Source organism: Erythrolamprus reginae, chromosome 1, assembly GCF_031021105.1.
Source record: "Erythrolamprus reginae isolate rEryReg1 chromosome 1, rEryReg1.hap1, whole genome shotgun sequence".
Taxonomy (NCBI): domain Eukaryota; kingdom Metazoa; phylum Chordata; class Lepidosauria; order Squamata; family Dipsadidae; genus Erythrolamprus; species Erythrolamprus reginae.
Genome location: NC_091950.1, coordinates 188,749,428 through 188,765,479, shown reverse-complemented (window position 1 = coordinate 188,765,479; position 16,052 = coordinate 188,749,428). Strand labels below are relative to the sequence as shown.

The 16,052-nt window shown below is 40.4% G+C and overlaps 1 protein-coding gene across 2 annotated transcripts in view; it reads left to right on the top strand.

Annotated features, from left to right (window-relative positions):
* The window catches only part of LRP2 (LDL receptor related protein 2), a 179,721-nt gene that overhangs the window by 130,920 nt on the left and 32,749 nt on the right, over positions 1 to 16,052 (top strand). For both annotated transcript variants that reach the window (XM_070731728.1, XM_070731727.1), the window contains exons 52-60: positions 2,462 to 2,632; positions 5,704 to 5,927; positions 7,991 to 8,168; positions 9,028 to 9,224; positions 9,766 to 10,011; positions 12,542 to 12,670; positions 14,778 to 14,897; positions 15,203 to 15,319; positions 15,643 to 15,759. In XM_070731728.1, the coding sequence (XP_070587829.1) occupies positions 2,462 to 2,632; positions 5,704 to 5,927; positions 7,991 to 8,168; positions 9,028 to 9,224; positions 9,766 to 10,011; positions 12,542 to 12,670; positions 14,778 to 14,897; positions 15,203 to 15,319; positions 15,643 to 15,759 (1,499 nt within the window). The remainder of the gene's footprint in view (positions 1 to 2,461; positions 2,633 to 5,703; positions 5,928 to 7,990; positions 8,169 to 9,027; positions 9,225 to 9,765; positions 10,012 to 12,541; positions 12,671 to 14,777; positions 14,898 to 15,202; positions 15,320 to 15,642; positions 15,760 to 16,052) is intronic.

Here is a 16,052-nt window from a genome sequence, read left to right as displayed (position 1 = left end):
AGTTATAAGAACTATAACATAAAGATAGTAGAGTTAAATTTAATAAGAATATAGAATGTATGTGTTATATTTCTGTATTGATCTGATTATAGTTAGACGGTTTTTTTTGGTACTAGTTAGACTTCTATGACAAGTGGAGCAATGGTAGCTCCCTTAAATGTTGAATGTTGTTTGTCTTGTGTGTCTTATGAAAACCAATAAAAACATATTTAAAAAAAAACAAAAACCATCAACCATCAACTTCTTGCCTTTAGAAGTTGTAGGAGCTTCATCACTGGAGGCTTTCAAGAAAAGGCTGGACTGCCATCTGTCAGAAATGGTGTAAGGTCTCCTGCTTGGGCAAGCGTTTGGACTACAATCAGTGTTTTTCAATCAGTGTACCGTGGCACATTAGTGTGCCGCGAGACATGGTCAGGTGTGCCGCGAAGCTCAGAGAGAAAAAAAGCAAGAGAGAGAGAAAGCAAGAGAGAGAGAGAGAAAGAAAGCAAGAGAGAGAAAGAGAACAAGAGAGAAAGAAAGCAAGAGAGAGAGAGAGAAAGAGAGGGAGAAAGAAAGCAAGAGAGAGAGAGAGGGAGGGAAGGAGAGAGAGAGAAAGACAGGGACGTAGGGAGGGAGAGAGAAATAGAGCAAAAAAGAGGAAGGAAGAGAAAGAAAGGGATGGAGAAAGAGAGAAAGAAAGAGGAAGGAAGGGAGAGAAAGAGGGAGGGAGAAAGAAATAGAGCGAAGGGGAGCAAGAGAGAGAGAGAATTTTTTTGTCCAAACTTTTTTTAGCCCCCCCCCCAATGTGCCCCAGGGTTTCGTAAATGTAAAAAATGTGCCATGGCTCAAAAAAGGTTGAAAATCACTGGACTACATGACCTATAACAGTGATGGCGAACCTATCGTGCATGTGTGAGTGCCCACACCCATAATTCAATGCATGGGGAGGGTGAAAATGACCTCCTTTGCCCCTCTGGAGGCTGCGAATATCCCTATTTCCCAACTTCTAGTGGGCCTGTTTTTTGCCTTCCCCAGGGTCGAGGCTTCCCTGGAGCCTGGGGAGGGTGAAGACACCCTCTCCCGTTCCCCCAGAGCCCCTCCGGAAGCTGAAAATGCCCTCTTAGAACCTCTGTGTGAGCTGAAAATCAGCTGGCTGGTGAGCATATTCATGCTGGAACTGAGCTAGGGCAACAGCTCACGTGCTGGCAGATATGGTTCCATGTGCCATAGGTTCGCCATCACTGACTTACAACATCCCTTCCAAAGCTGTTATTCTGTTATTAATTTCAAAAAGAATACAGATCTTACGTGTATTCTTGCCCAGAGATCAGTCCTCTCTTTTTGAGGCTAGATATCTTTTTGGGTGAATTGTGCAGCTGTGCTGAATAAATCTGATGTAGCATTGTATTAAAAAAAGATAAGGTGAATTCAGCCAAAAAGATTTCAAGAACAAAAAGAAAGGTTGTTTTAGCAAGTAATATTCTGGCAATTTCTCAAAGAACTCACGGGATTATTTTTTTTCTCTCAGTGCTGTGTTATATTAACACTCAGATTGATACAAACCAGAACCCGAGTGACCTCAAGATGTGTTGACTTCAATTTGCAGAATTCTCAGCTGTAGAGAATGCTGTGAAGGGAATTCTGTCCATGTATTGGTTTTCACTCAGGTAGCCAACCTTGATTGAACTGAAAAGCTAATCAAAGTCAAACTGTGGTTGCATTTGTGCAGGCTAGATAAAGAGAGCGAGAGCGAGAGAGACACAGAGAGAGAGAGAGAGAGAGAGAGACAGACAGACAGACAGACAGACAGACAGACAGAGATAGAGATAGAGAGACAAAGAAAGGGAAGGAGGTGGGAAGGAAGGAAGGAAGCCAAATCTATCTTTGAAGAAGAAAATAATGTTGTTGCCAAGAAACTGGCACATTTTTTTTTTAATTAAAGTCACTAGGACTTTTGACTCAAAGCAGTCTTTACTATAATTTCTTAGTCAGAATCTGCAAAATGCCTTCTTTAATTACTTTCTTGCCAATTTCAAAGCAAAGCAGAAAGTCATTCAGCTGTTGAATGTGTCAAAAATTGAGCACAGCAGTCATTTTACTTTACTCCTATTTGTAAAACATTTGTGTGTGAGTGTGTGTGCGCGCATACGGGTGTGTGTATCTGTCTGAGCTTCTATCAACTTTAATCCAATCTTTTTGTATGAAATAATTTATCTCAACCCTCAGCAAATATTGGATTAAAATTCTGCTACCAGGGCCTTTCACAGCAGCAATATATTTTAAAGATTAAAAAAAACCCTCATATTGCTGTCTGGAGGTTGCTATAATAAATTTTCTCCTTTGCTGTGTGTTTGCTTAGTTTCTAGGGGTTTTTTTTCTTTTATTTTTCACCCTTTCATCATTTTGTCCTGGGAAATGTACCTATTTTTGTATCACCTCCAGCAAATTATGGATTAGTTTTCTACTGTGTTTATTAAAACAGACAAGTCTACTGGACCGATTGGGCAGAGCGAGCGTATATCGGACGTGTGGGAATGGACGGCAAGAATAAGACGGTGATTATCTCTGCCAAGTTAGAGTGGCCTAATGGACTTACCATAGATTACACCAACGACAAGCTCTACTGGGCAGACGCCCATCTAAACTACATTGAGTACGTACATAGAGAAGAATAAAGCAACTGGGTAACTCTTCCTATCAGATTTTGAGGGTTATCAAATGTGCTTTTAGTGGCAGCTTTAATTCAGTTAAAATGCACATGACCTGTAGCTCCCAATTAGAAAACTACTTGCTTTATGATTTCAGCACAACAATTAGCAATCAGTAATGATAAAAGAATTCCAGACAATCATAATGTGGAGTTCTGTAAGGCATAGTAATGCATAAACTGCTCTCTCTCTCTCTCTCTCTCTCTCTCTCTCTTTATTGCAACATCTTCTATTCTACATTTTTAAAACATTTAATGTTTTTAATGGCAATTCAATAAATAGGTAGCCTAGTGCTAGGATAAGGACTGTTCTGGCGGAACTAATCTAGTTAATTTCACTTATTAGAGCTAGTTTAGCTTTGTGATTAAACATCAGATGATAGGAACCAAGAGACTTGAGTTTTAGTTCTACCTTAGCCATGAAAGCTGGTGGGGTGACTTTGGGCCAGTCATTCTCTTTCAGCCACAATCCACTTCACAGGGTTGCTGTTGTGGGGAAAGTTGGAGGAGGAAGGGTTGTTAGATATGTTCACTGCCTTGAGTTGTTCATAAAAATAATTTTAATACACTAATCATAAAAGAATAATAATCAATAGAACAGCTTCTAGTTGGTAAAATGTGCAGTTCACCTTGCAATTTTGAAGTCAGTATGAGATGGCGAAGCATGTTTTAAAAAGACATTAAGTGGAATAGAGTAGAGAGATACCAGGCTTGCAAGTTTTTGTTTTTTACTAAATCCCTAAAGCCCATCAAAATAGTATAACATTCAAAATTCAGTCCAAAATTAAATAATTTTGAATTGTTGGTCTTGTTAAGGATCAAAATGTTGTGTTGTTTATAGCTCAACTTTGTCTTGTAACACAACACGATGATCCTATCTCCATGGATAGAAGCTAGAATGAGCAAGCGTGACTATGTTAGAAACAGTACATCTATTCCTTCCCATTTAGTTCCTCTTTAAAATGCGTTAATTAAATCAGAATAACTAGGATGAAAAAGTCTAATGCCAAACTTTGACTTGGATTCTATCCTTTCATTCCTTTTAACAACAGTGAATCCAGAGGAATACTAAATGAATAATCTCTGCTTGACTCTAAAGCTAAGTTTGTTTGCCTTGAAATTCATTTCACTCTCAGGATGAGCTAAGTCAGAATGATTGGCAATTGTACATCAGCTTATGAAGTAAATCCAGGTAGTCCTCGACTTATAGCCACAATCAAGCCCAAATTTATGTTGCTAAGTGAAACATTTCTTAAGTGTGTTTTGCCCCTTTTCTTGCCACTGTGGTTAAGTGAATCATAAGTTAAGTTAGTAATAATAATAATAATAATAATAATAATAATAATAATTATTATTATTATTATTATTATTATTATTATTTATTAGATTTGTATGCCACCCCTCTCCGAAGACTCGGGGCGGCTCACAACAATAATAAAAACAATGTTACAGTGGAACAAATCTAATATTAAAAGAGAAAAAACATATAAAACCCCAACAATTTAAAACCAAACAACACATACATACCAAACATAAAATATAAAAGCCTGGGGGAGGTGTCTCAGTTCCCCCATGCCTGGTGATATAGGTGGGTCTTGAGTAATTTACGAAAGACAAGGAGGGTGGGGGCAGTTCTAATCTCCGGGGGGAGTTGATTCCAGAGGGCCGTGGCCACCACAGAGAAGGCTCTTCCCCTGGGCCCGCCAAACGACATTGTTTAGTCAACGGGACCCAGAGAAGGCCGACTCTGTGGGACCTTATCGGTCGCTGGGATTCGTGCGGTAGCAGGTGGTTCCGGAGGTACTTTGGTCCAATGGCATGTAAGGCTTTAAAGGTCATAACCAACACTTTGAATTGTGACCGGAAACTGATTGGTAGCCAGTGCAGGCCACGGAGTAACATGGTGTTAAGTGAATCTGGCTTCCCCTTTGACTTTGCTCATCAGAAGGTCACAGAAGAGGATCACATGACCCCAGAAGGCTGCAGCCATCAAAAATGAGAATCAGTTGCCAACCCTCTAAATTTTGATCACGTGACCAGTGGTGGATTCCCATTCCTGCCACTACTGGTGCTCTGCGCACGCAGCTTCACTTCTGCACGCACACACACATGTCCCAGTGTGGTTTTGCTTCTGCACATGTGCAGGAAACAAAATCTCGCGAGGGGGGGGCTCGTGCATGAGAGATTTCGGTGGTTTTTTGCTTCAGTGCATGCGCAGAAGCAAAAAACCACTGCAATCTCACACAAGTGCATGTCCCCTTGTTAGTATGTCTCGGTGCAGCTCTGTGCAAAACCTTCGACATGCAATCAGCAGAGTTGTTGCAGTGGTGTAGATAATGTGGGTAGCTAGATAAAGACTCAGACTTAGCATTAATAATATTATTATTTGCAAATATACAACAATATCAACAATAGATTACAAACCGCTCACAGCAAGAATAATGCAGCTCACAAGCAAAGATACTGTATCTCAAAGTAACTCCCACCAAAGGGAACAGTGCTGGCGCCCTCTTCTGGCCAACCAGTCAAAGTTCTTAAAGATACAGTCTTTACTTTCATAGACCAACATTGTTAGTTTACTGTATGGTAACCCCAAAGTAGGAAGCAAAACACACTGGGAAGCGCACACGTGCATGCAGGCGCAGTGCAACTTTCACTACCAGTGTGCCATCCTCATCCGTACCAGTAGCAACCCAATACTGCATGTGACCATAAGGATGCAGCAACGGTCGTAAGTGTGAAAGACAGTCCATGTCACTTTTTTCAATGGCATTGTAACTTTGAACATTCACTAAATGAACTGCTTCAAGTCAAGGACTCCTTGGACTTCATAAATAATCCCTACGATAATACAGAAATCTAAAAAAAATATATCACAAAGTAGTATTTTGTATGATTGTGGTCATAATTATAATTACTATTTCGTTTCCACTCTTTCAGAAACAAGCAGAATGTTGATTAGAGATTGTTTCCTTTTTTCTTCTTCAGTGTTATGTGTTACATTTTTCTTCTTATAGGTATTCAGATCTTGATGGCCAGCATCGCCATGCTGTGTACGATGGGGTATTGCCTCACCCGTTTGCAATTACAGTTTTTGAGGATACTGTCTATTGGACTGACTGGAACACAAGGACCATTGAAAAGGGAAATAAATATAATGGAACAGGCAGAATGATTCTAGCAAACACCACTCACAGGCCCTTTGATATTCACGTCTATCACCCATACAGGCAACCAATAGGTAAGGTATTTATTCTACGAGGGTAGGTCTGGATTCAGGATTTAGACTTTTCATGGAAATTGGAAGTGGAAAGATGTGGGCAGTTTACAAAGGTATACTTAAAAAAAATAATTTATTAGATTTTGCATATTAAAAACATCTTATATACACTTCTCCCAATCTTGGAATATCAACTCCCATTTTGGTTATTTTCATACATATTTTCAATCATTTTACTATACAGGTGATACACATAGACATTTACATTTGTACATCCTATAAAGGCAGTACAGTGATCCCTCTATTATCGCGAGGGTTCCGTTCCAAGACCCCTCGCGATAATCGATTTTTCGCGATGTAGGGTTGCGGAAGTAAAAACACCATCTGCGCATGCGCACCCTTTTCTCTATGGCCGCGCATGCGTAGATGGTGGAGTTTGCGTTCCCCGCCGCCCACGCAAAGGGGAAACCCCGATTCGGCTCCTCGCTGCTGCTGCGCTACCGAGCAGATCAGCTGCTGGGCGGCCGAAGGAACCTTCCCTGGGTCTTCCCCCTCTTGCTGGCGATCGGGCGAGCGGCGGGCATCAGCGAGGAGCCGGGGTTTCCCCTTTGCGTGGGCGGCCGGGAAGACCCAGGTTGGGGGTTCGGGGGGGTGCTGGGAAGCTCCCCAGGCCGGCTGCGACCTTTTAAAACAGCCGCGCCGCTTCCCAGCTGACTCCCGAAGCCAAACCCGGAAGTGGTTATTTTTTTAATTAATATTTTTTTTAAAATCGCGATATAGCGTTTCGCGAAGATCGAGATCGCGAAACTCGAGGGATCACTGTACATTTACATTCACATTACCTATCTATAATTATAGTAGATTACTTAACTATTTCTGTTCTCTGACCAAAAATACCATTTTCCCCATTCCATATAAAGTTCCTTGTCATTTCTATCTTGTAGTTCGAAAGATAGTTTATTCATTTCTGCACAATCCATTACTATCCATTATGCACAATCCAGAAGAAAGGGATACTGTTTTGTCTACTGTGTGCTATTTTCCTCAGTTTAAATTTATGCTCAGTAATGATCTGGATTATCTGTTCCTTCCACTGAACATTCTGATGTGGTTTTTGACTTGCTCAGATTTTCAATCCATTATCTGTCCCATATGCCAAATCTCAAAAGGAAAAACTGAATGCAATTTACTATTGACCCTGATTACATACTCCATATAATTTGTCACTAATTTCTATTTAATAAGTCAGGGAACCTTTTCCAGGATGCCAAGTGGATTGCATACAGGTCCTCGACTAATGACCACAGTGGACCCTATAATTTCTACTGTTAAGTGACACATTTGCTAAGTGAGTTTTGTCCCATTTTACAACAGATGCTTGGAACAAACTTCCAGTAGAAGTGGTTGATAACTCCACAGTAACTGAATTTAAACATGCCTGGGATAAACATATATCCACCCTAAGATAAAATACAGGAAATAGTATAAGGGCAGACTAGATGGACCATGAGGTCTTTTTCTGCCATCAATCTTCTATGTTTCTAACATTTCTTGCCACGGCCTTTAAGTAAATCATTGCAATTGATAAGTTAATAACACAGTTATTAACTGAATCTGGTTTCCCCATTGATGTTGCTTGTCAGGAGGTTACAAAAGGTGATCAAATGACCCCAGGACACAGCAATAGTCATAAGTATGAACCAGTAGCTAAACGTCTGAATTTCAATCACCTGATCATAGGGATGCTACAAAGATCGTAAGTGTGGAAAATGGTCATAAGTCACTTTTTTCAGTGCCATTGTATCTTTGAACGGTCACTAAGTGAACTGTGGTAACTCAAGGATTCCCTGTAATCCATCTAAACACTTTCACATAGGGCCAACATAGCAAACCGTTCAAATATTGTCTTTGGGTCCAACCTATCCTGATACAGATCTGTAGGTTAAAATGCAAACATTGGATTGTGAGAGCAGAGCAAAGATTTTATTTACCATTTTATTAGCAATAAGGCCATTTGTGCTATTTTGTCTATAGGGAATAAATTAGATATTTCTGACCTCCCCCCCCCTTTTTTTTTTTACTAGTAAGCAATCCTTGTGGGACCAACAATGGTGGCTGTTCTCACCTGTGCCTAATAAAAGATGGTGGCTCCGGTTATTCCTGTGAATGTCCTGACAACTTTATGGTAATGCAGTTGGGCAGCACATCTCACTGCCTCCCAATGTGCTCCAGCACTCAATTCCTGTGTGCTGACAGTGAAAGGTAGGTATATGCAATGACACAATTGCTTTATTGGTTGCATTTTATGTCTTATACTTCAAGGATACTTCCAGGGGGGATACTGTATGTTACCACTTGACTTTCATTTAATCAGTAAGACAAAGGGTTGTCCACACTCAATGAGCTTTATGTAAGATGAAGATCTGAATCTGAAAATCTCCCCTTTAGTCTGACCTTCTACACACTATCCCAGTGTTCCCTCCCTGGTGCTTCACCTAGGTCCTAGAAGGTTGCATTTGGAGGGCCCAATAGCAGTGGTGAAATGCTACCTGTTCAGCCCAGTTCGAGTAGCAGCGGGTGTTGGTGGTTCAAAGAACCAGTAGTGGCAGCAACGCAAGGTTCCACCCACCCACCCGGACATTGCCATTTTTTTAACCCTCTGCACATGTGCAAAGCCTTCTGCGCATGTGCAGATGGTGAAATAGTGTGCATGAGTATATTTCACCGTTGCCCAGTAGCATGGGATTCCTCATTTCTACTTCTTCAGTAACATTGCCTCTTTTCACTTCGCTCCCAGGGAGCCTGGTAGTGCTGTGGTGCTATTAAAATGGTCATATTGGCCTGAGTCAAGAGTGTCAAACTCGCGATGACATGTTGTTGTCACACGACCTATCACAACTCCCCCCCCCCTTCACTAAACTGGGAGGCGAGGGTGAGCCAACGTGTGATGCATCCTGTCTGTGGGCTGTGAGTTTGGCACCCCACGGCCTAAGTTATGCAATGCTATGGGTTGAAAAGGGAAAAGACTCGTCTTCATTTGCAGCATCTGCTACAAGCCAAGCACTTGTGTACTTCATATCTGGAAACTCCTGCAAAGAAACACATTTTCTGTTTCCCGTAGATGCATTCCTATCTGGTGGAAATGTGATGGCCAAAGAGATTGTCGGGATGGGTCCGATGAACCTCCCACATGTCCAGTGAGGTACTGCCGCGTTGGGCAATTCCAGTGCAATGATGGCCACTGTATTAGTTCCCACTACCTGTGCAACACTATCCCAGAGTGTCCTGATGGATCGGATGAAGATTATGTGCTTTGTGGTAGGTAGCAAGCTCTCTAACCTATTCATAAATACCACCCAGGTGTTTATCACGACCATAAACCGGTCTAGATTGTTTTGTTTCTATGAGTAGGAAATAGACCTCAACAGAATAGCCATTATGACCTGCCCAAGAGCAAAGTTGTTTTGAGTTTTTAATACTGTATATCCACCGAATTCATCACTTGGGGCTCTAGATTTCCATGCTGTCAAGATGTCGATGGAGATTCTTAGTCATCCGTTGTCCCAAAGGTGCTTTTTCAAGAGACGGCTGGACTTTCTGGTTTCTTTTTGAAGACATTTCACTTCTCATCCAGGAAACTTCTTCATGCTGTTAAGATTTTCTGAGAGTCAAAATTCCTTTTCATCCAGAAATGCACCTGGGCTGCATAAAGCATCTCCATGTTGATGTTTCGCTGTATAAAATGTTTCCCTCTGTCTGCATGTCGGGGTTTTCAGATTTATTTTTTATTATTTTGGCCATTCTCCAAATGAAGTAGCATTACGGATATTTTTTTGAGAAAGTTCTGGTTTTCTTTTAGCCAATCACCAATGCGAATCTCACCAGTGGCAATGCGCTAATAAACGATGCATCCCGGAAGCCTGGCAGTGTGACCGAGAAGATGACTGTGGTGATCATTCAGACGAGGATAGTGCTCATTGTGCCGGCAGAACCTGCCGTCCGGGCCAGTTTCAATGTAACAATGGCCGATGCATCCCCCAGACCTGGAAATGTGATGTGGATAATGATTGTGGTGACAACTCAGATGAACCGTTCCATGAATGCAGTAAGCAAAACACATCTTGAGCTACGTTATCATTGCTGTACCGATTAAGAGGTATTGTTTGGCTTTACTCTTAGTGGTAACTGCCAAACAATGTGAAAGGCAGGAGAATGGGTGTGTAGGGGAATACCGTATTAGAAACATAGAAACACAGAAGACTGACGGCAGAAAAAGACCTCATGGTCCATCTAGTCTGCCCTTATACTATTTTCTGTATTTTATCTTAGGATGGATATATGTTTATCCCAGGCATGTATAAATTCAGTTACTGTGGATTTACCAACCACGTCTGCTGGAAGTTTGTTCCAAGGATCTACTACTCTTTCAGTGAAATAATATTTTCTCAGGTTGCTTTTGATCTTTCCCCCAACTAACTTCAGATTGTGTCCCCTTGTTCTTGTGTTCACTTTCCTATTAAAAACACTTCCCTCCTGGACCTTATTTAACCCTTTAATATATTTAAATGTTTCGATCATGTCCCCCCTTTTCCTTCTGTCCTCCAGACTATACAGATTGAGTTCATTAAGTCTTTCCTGATACGTTTTATGCTTAAGACCTTCCACCATTCTTGTAGCCCGTCTTTGGACCCGTTCAATTTTGTCAATATCTTTTTGTAGGTGAGGTCTCCAGAACTGAACACAGTACTCCAAATGTGGTCTCACCAGCATTCTATATAGCGGGATCATAATCTCCCTCTTCCTGCTTGTTATACCTCTAGCTATGCAGCCAAGCATCCTACTTGCTTTCCCTACCACCTGACTGCACTGTTCACCCATTTTGAGACTGTCAGAAATCACTACCCCTAAATCCTTTTCTTCTGAAGTATTTGCTAACACAGAACTGCCAATACAATACTCAGATTGAGGATTCCTTTTCCCCAAGTGCATTATTTTACATTTGGAAACATTAAACTGCAGTTTCCATTGCTTTGACCATTTATCTAGTAAAGCTAAATCATTTACCATATTACAGACGCCTCCAGGAATATCAACCCTATTGCACACTTTAGAGTCATCGGCAAATAGGCAAACCTTCCCTACCAAGCCTTCCCCTATGTCACTCACAAACATATTAAAAAGAATAGGACCCAGTATTTTTCAGAGTATAAGAAGTTTTGGGGGAAGAAAATAGGGGGGGGGGAATCTTCCTACCAGGTATTCATCTTACCAGTCTGTTAAGGTTCAGCACATTATTTTATCCCCTGCTTAGGGCTGAAAAAAAAATCTTCTTTGAAGGAAATAGGAATGAAAACAAGCCTGCAAAGACTTGGGGTTGGAAAAAACCTACTTTGGAGGGAGTAGGAAGCCAGAAAGATTGTTAGCATTTCGTTAGGGCTGGGAAAACAAGCTTTGAAAAAGCTACATTTGGAGTATAAGACGCACCTAAATTTTCAGCATCTTTTAGGGAGGAAAAAGGTGTCTCTTATACTCCAAAAAATACGGTAACTCTCTGAAGTGCATCTTTCCTATTATGCATATTGCAGAGCGTGAAATAAGGACAATCATATTGCTTCCAGTTGAAGAAATGCCTGATTCTCTATGCATGAATATTAATCTTGACTAAACAAATAGTCGCTCCTATGTTGAAAGGGATGGAAGAACATGCTTTTATTTGCTTGTAGTCACTTTAGGGAGTTCACTTTGTACTTTGATGTGAAAGACTTCAAGGAAAAACCTACTAATAGTTTGGAACTGTTCCAATGCTTTTCCTGCCCCCTTTCTTCTTTCCTTTTCCTAAATAAAGGACTCCTTTCTTTTTGGAAATCAATTTGGGAAAGAGGCAGGGTCCTTGTCATTCCTGATTCTGAAATAATTAACACTTTAGAGTGCCTTTTGGTATCTATATGCAGTACCTGGGTTAAGCCCCATTAAACTCATTTGAGTTTATTTCTGAACTAATGCATAGGACGGCAGACTCAAATAACATTCTAATCAGGTATACTATGCCAATATAATATGTTGAACCAAATTATCTGGGCCCAGTAACTTTGGTATACAATTGACAAAATCTTATGCAAATTGGGGAGAATTAGGCCAGTACAATTATAAGGTTATTGAACAGTTAGGAAGAACTGGAGTTAGATATTGTCTAATTCTATCGTAAGTAAAAGGATTATTTCTGATAAGGGACACTATCAAGGAAGAGCAGGAAGTTTTTAAAGTAGATGTTCCTCTACTTTTATTATCCAGATATGTTGGACATACCCCATTATTGGGTATAAGAAGTTGCCTGATTAAGGAAGGCTATTGTATTTATCTATATCTACATAGTACACATAAATAGATAAATAGATAAATAAATAAATAAATAGATAGATAGATAAATAAATAAATAAAATCGCTATCACTTGTTGAGTACTGTATGTAGAAAACACTTAATTGAATTGAAAAACAAATATATATCAGTAATTATAGTTTATCTACTATTGCATTTAAAAAAATAATCTTGGTATGATGCTTATTATTTTCTCTAATGAAGAATTTGATCAAAAAGTCATGCAATTTCTCCATCTTTCTCTCTCTCTCTCTTTTAGTGGGTCCTACCTATCGATGTGATAATTATACAGAATTTAGCTGTAGGACCAATTACCGCTGCGTCCCTCTCTGGTCTGTCTGCAATGGTAACAATGACTGCCGAGACAATAGCGATGAACAAGGCTGTGGTAGGTAGCCCTATATTTTCTTTCATGCCACTTGCAAGCAATACCTGTATGAGACTGTTGGTGGCAAAATGACACAGTAATAGTTCCTTTTCAGTTGCTTAAGACCTGGGAGGTCATTAACAGCACTTGAAATTAAAGACCGTGGAGGTAAATTTATTTACGGAAATTGAAATTGTTGATTTCTCTGATATTTGCTCTTGTGAAGGTCCAAATTATCTGAAACTGTCACCAAGGTATTACTGTCTATATATTCAATTGCTCCTGTTCCCGCTCCAGGTGCAACATAATTTGTGCTCATTTGCTGTGAATTAAAACATAGATTTATGAGTATCTTTTCATCTGGGCATGTTTTTGTTAAGTGGGAAGAATAGCCAGATTGGTGTAGCATTTAAGGTGCCAGACTCAAAACCAGGAGGGTGTGAGTTCTAGTCCCACTTGAAAGCTCTCTGCGTGGCTTTCAACTAGTTTTCTTTCACAAGATTGTTGATGTCAGGAAAATAAGAGGAGGAACGAATATTATGACTATGTTCACCATCTTGAGTTTATTTATAACAACAATAAAAGCAAGATATAAATGATAATATATAATTATCTGATAACATTTTTCCAAATATTTGACAAATCCCCAAAGGCTGTGCAAAATGGTAAAATGAAGTTTTCTTGAAATAAAAAAAACCCAAAGAGCTGCATTGCTAAGAGAAAGTGGTAAGGTGGTAATGGTTGACAGTGAAAGGGGGAAACTTCTTAATACAGTAGTACCTCTAGATACGAGCTGCTCCACATGCGAGTATTCCAAGTTACGAGCTGAGACACGAGCAAAATTTCTTTTTGACACCCGAGCTCAAATTTGAGATACGAGCCGAGCGTCCACTAGGTGGCGCAAGAATTCCATTTTTTCCAGTTATCTTGGCGCGAAAAGCCAAATCTAAATGCATTCGTTCGAGATACGAATTGATCGACATATGAGGTCGGCTCTGGCATGAATTAAACTCGTATGTCAAGGTGCCACTGTATATGTTTTGTGCCTGCCTTTTCTCAGAAAGTACATAGAGCCCTAGCTGGTGATCATTATACCACTGGGGAATGAGGATACTGCAATTTAGGATAGACAAGGAGAGGGCAAGGGAGAACTTGACTATATTAAATGAATGCATGTATCCATAATGACATGGATTTACATTCCAGGGTAGTGAAGCAGAAATTGATCACCAAATCGTTCTTGGTAATCTTAGAGAAACCCAGAAAGCGAGGTTCTGAAAGACGGGAGGGAAGAAAATCTTGTAATATGCTATGTAATAAAATTGCAAAACAGGGTTGTAGAAGATGCTACCCCTGCTGTAAATGGACTGGTACAATAGTTGACTGAAATAAATACTTAATATCTCCACTTCAGCTGGGAGAGGAACAATCTAGTGAAGGCCACAGGACCCTGCCCTGGGCCAGGTGCTGTTTAATACTTCTGTCAGTGATTTGGTCTAAGGGGCTGGGGAGGAGGGGTGATAATACAAAGCTGAGAGAAAACTGCTAAAATTTAAACGAAATAAAGAATTTAAAAGATATACCGTAGACAAGTGTGAGCAGTGGACGGAATGAACAGGAGGGGATTTAACAAATGTAATAGTTTGTGCAGAAAAAAAAAGTAAGGCATGAATATAAAATGGAGGAGTTAAATTGCCTGCCAAATCTCCTTTGCTTTACAGACTTGTGAAAGTTGTAAAGTTGAGGATTGCTTGCAAAGTTACATTTTCATGGCCAGTTGGTTCTTGAACCAGACAATCACTAAAGGAGGACTACCTATTTACTGTTTAATTTGAGGAATGCACTACCTGACTCTGTAGTTTCTTCTCCAAACCCCAAAAACGTTAACATTCGACTCTCTACAGTCGACCTCACCCCATTCCTAAGAAGTCTGTAAGGGGCATGCATAAGCCCACCATCGTGCCTACCATCCCTGTCCTATTGTCCTGTTGCCTAATTTTTTGCTATTGCCATCCCTGTACCAATCTTATTTGTGCATCTCTTCTTTCCCAGTTGCATTTGAGAAGGGTGTGTTAATTGTTGCTGGCAACTGATTTCTCTCTGCCTCGGGCATGTGTGTGTTCTGCAGAATCCCTGACTTGTGATCCTTTGGGAGATTTCCGCTGTGATAATCACCGGTGTATTCCACTGCGATGGAAGTGCGATGGAAACGACGATTGTGGGGATGACTCCGATGAACAAAACTGCAGTAAGGGCTTTCCTTTTTCCTTTTTTTCACCAAAATCTGCAGTGTTGGTTGCTTTGTATTAAAATACTTTTTATATTTACTTGCTGGAATTTTATCTGTAAGTGGTTAGTTGATGTCTTGATTGCGAGAGGTGGATTGGAGGGGGGTGGGGAGGGTAGCCTTTACCTTCCAAACTGCATAGTTTCCAATATTTTAAATGAAAAAAATTAGCAAGTGAGCAACATAATGGTATCAACATATTGAGTATTCTGTTCTGAATGAATTTGCAAAAGTTCACACCATGTCTGAATGATTCTTATTGCAAGGTCCTCGTGAATGCACAGAAAGTGAGTTTCGGTGCGCAAATTTGCGCTGCATTCCTTCTCGGTGGCTGTGTGACCATGACAATGACTGTGAAGACAACTCAGATGAAGTAGATTGTGGTATGTATTGCAGTTTGAATTTGTCCTTCCTTTGACTTTATGCAAATCTTTCTCCCTCTCTCCTGCCCTCTCCCTCCCCTCCCTTCCTCACTTCTTCTCCCTCTCCACTACACCAGCCACATGGCTTGAATAGAAAATAGAAAAGAAAAGAAAATAGAAAATAGAAAAGAATTCTTTATTGGCCAAGTGTGATTGGACACACAAGGAATTTGTCTTTGGTGCATATGCTCTCAGTGTACATAAAAAAAAGATACATTCGTCAAAAATCATGAGGTTTAAATGAAAAAAAAAATATTTCAGTACTTATTTACTCTTCTTTTTAGAACTGAGGACTTGCCACCCAGGTTATTTCCAGTGCAACAGTGGCCACTGTATTGGAGAACGATTCCGGTGTGATGGGACTGCAGACTGCCTGGACTTCTCTGACGAAGCTTCTTGTCGTGAGTTCTCAGATTTTTGGCGGAAACAATGTCGGTTCCTTACGATATCATGTCTTTTTTTTGTATGTGAGGGGATAGGCACATGCGCGCCGATCACTTGTGCAAATGCACCTTCTCATGCTCGCCCACCGCTTCCCAACAACTACAGATCCTAATGGGCCGTGGACTGGTATTGGTTCACGGACCAGGGTTGGGGACCTCTGCAGTACAATATAAAGCAATGTTGTTGTTTTTTTTTAAAGATACCTTTTATTCAAGTCATATGATGTTGCTATTACTAAACTCCTCTAAAA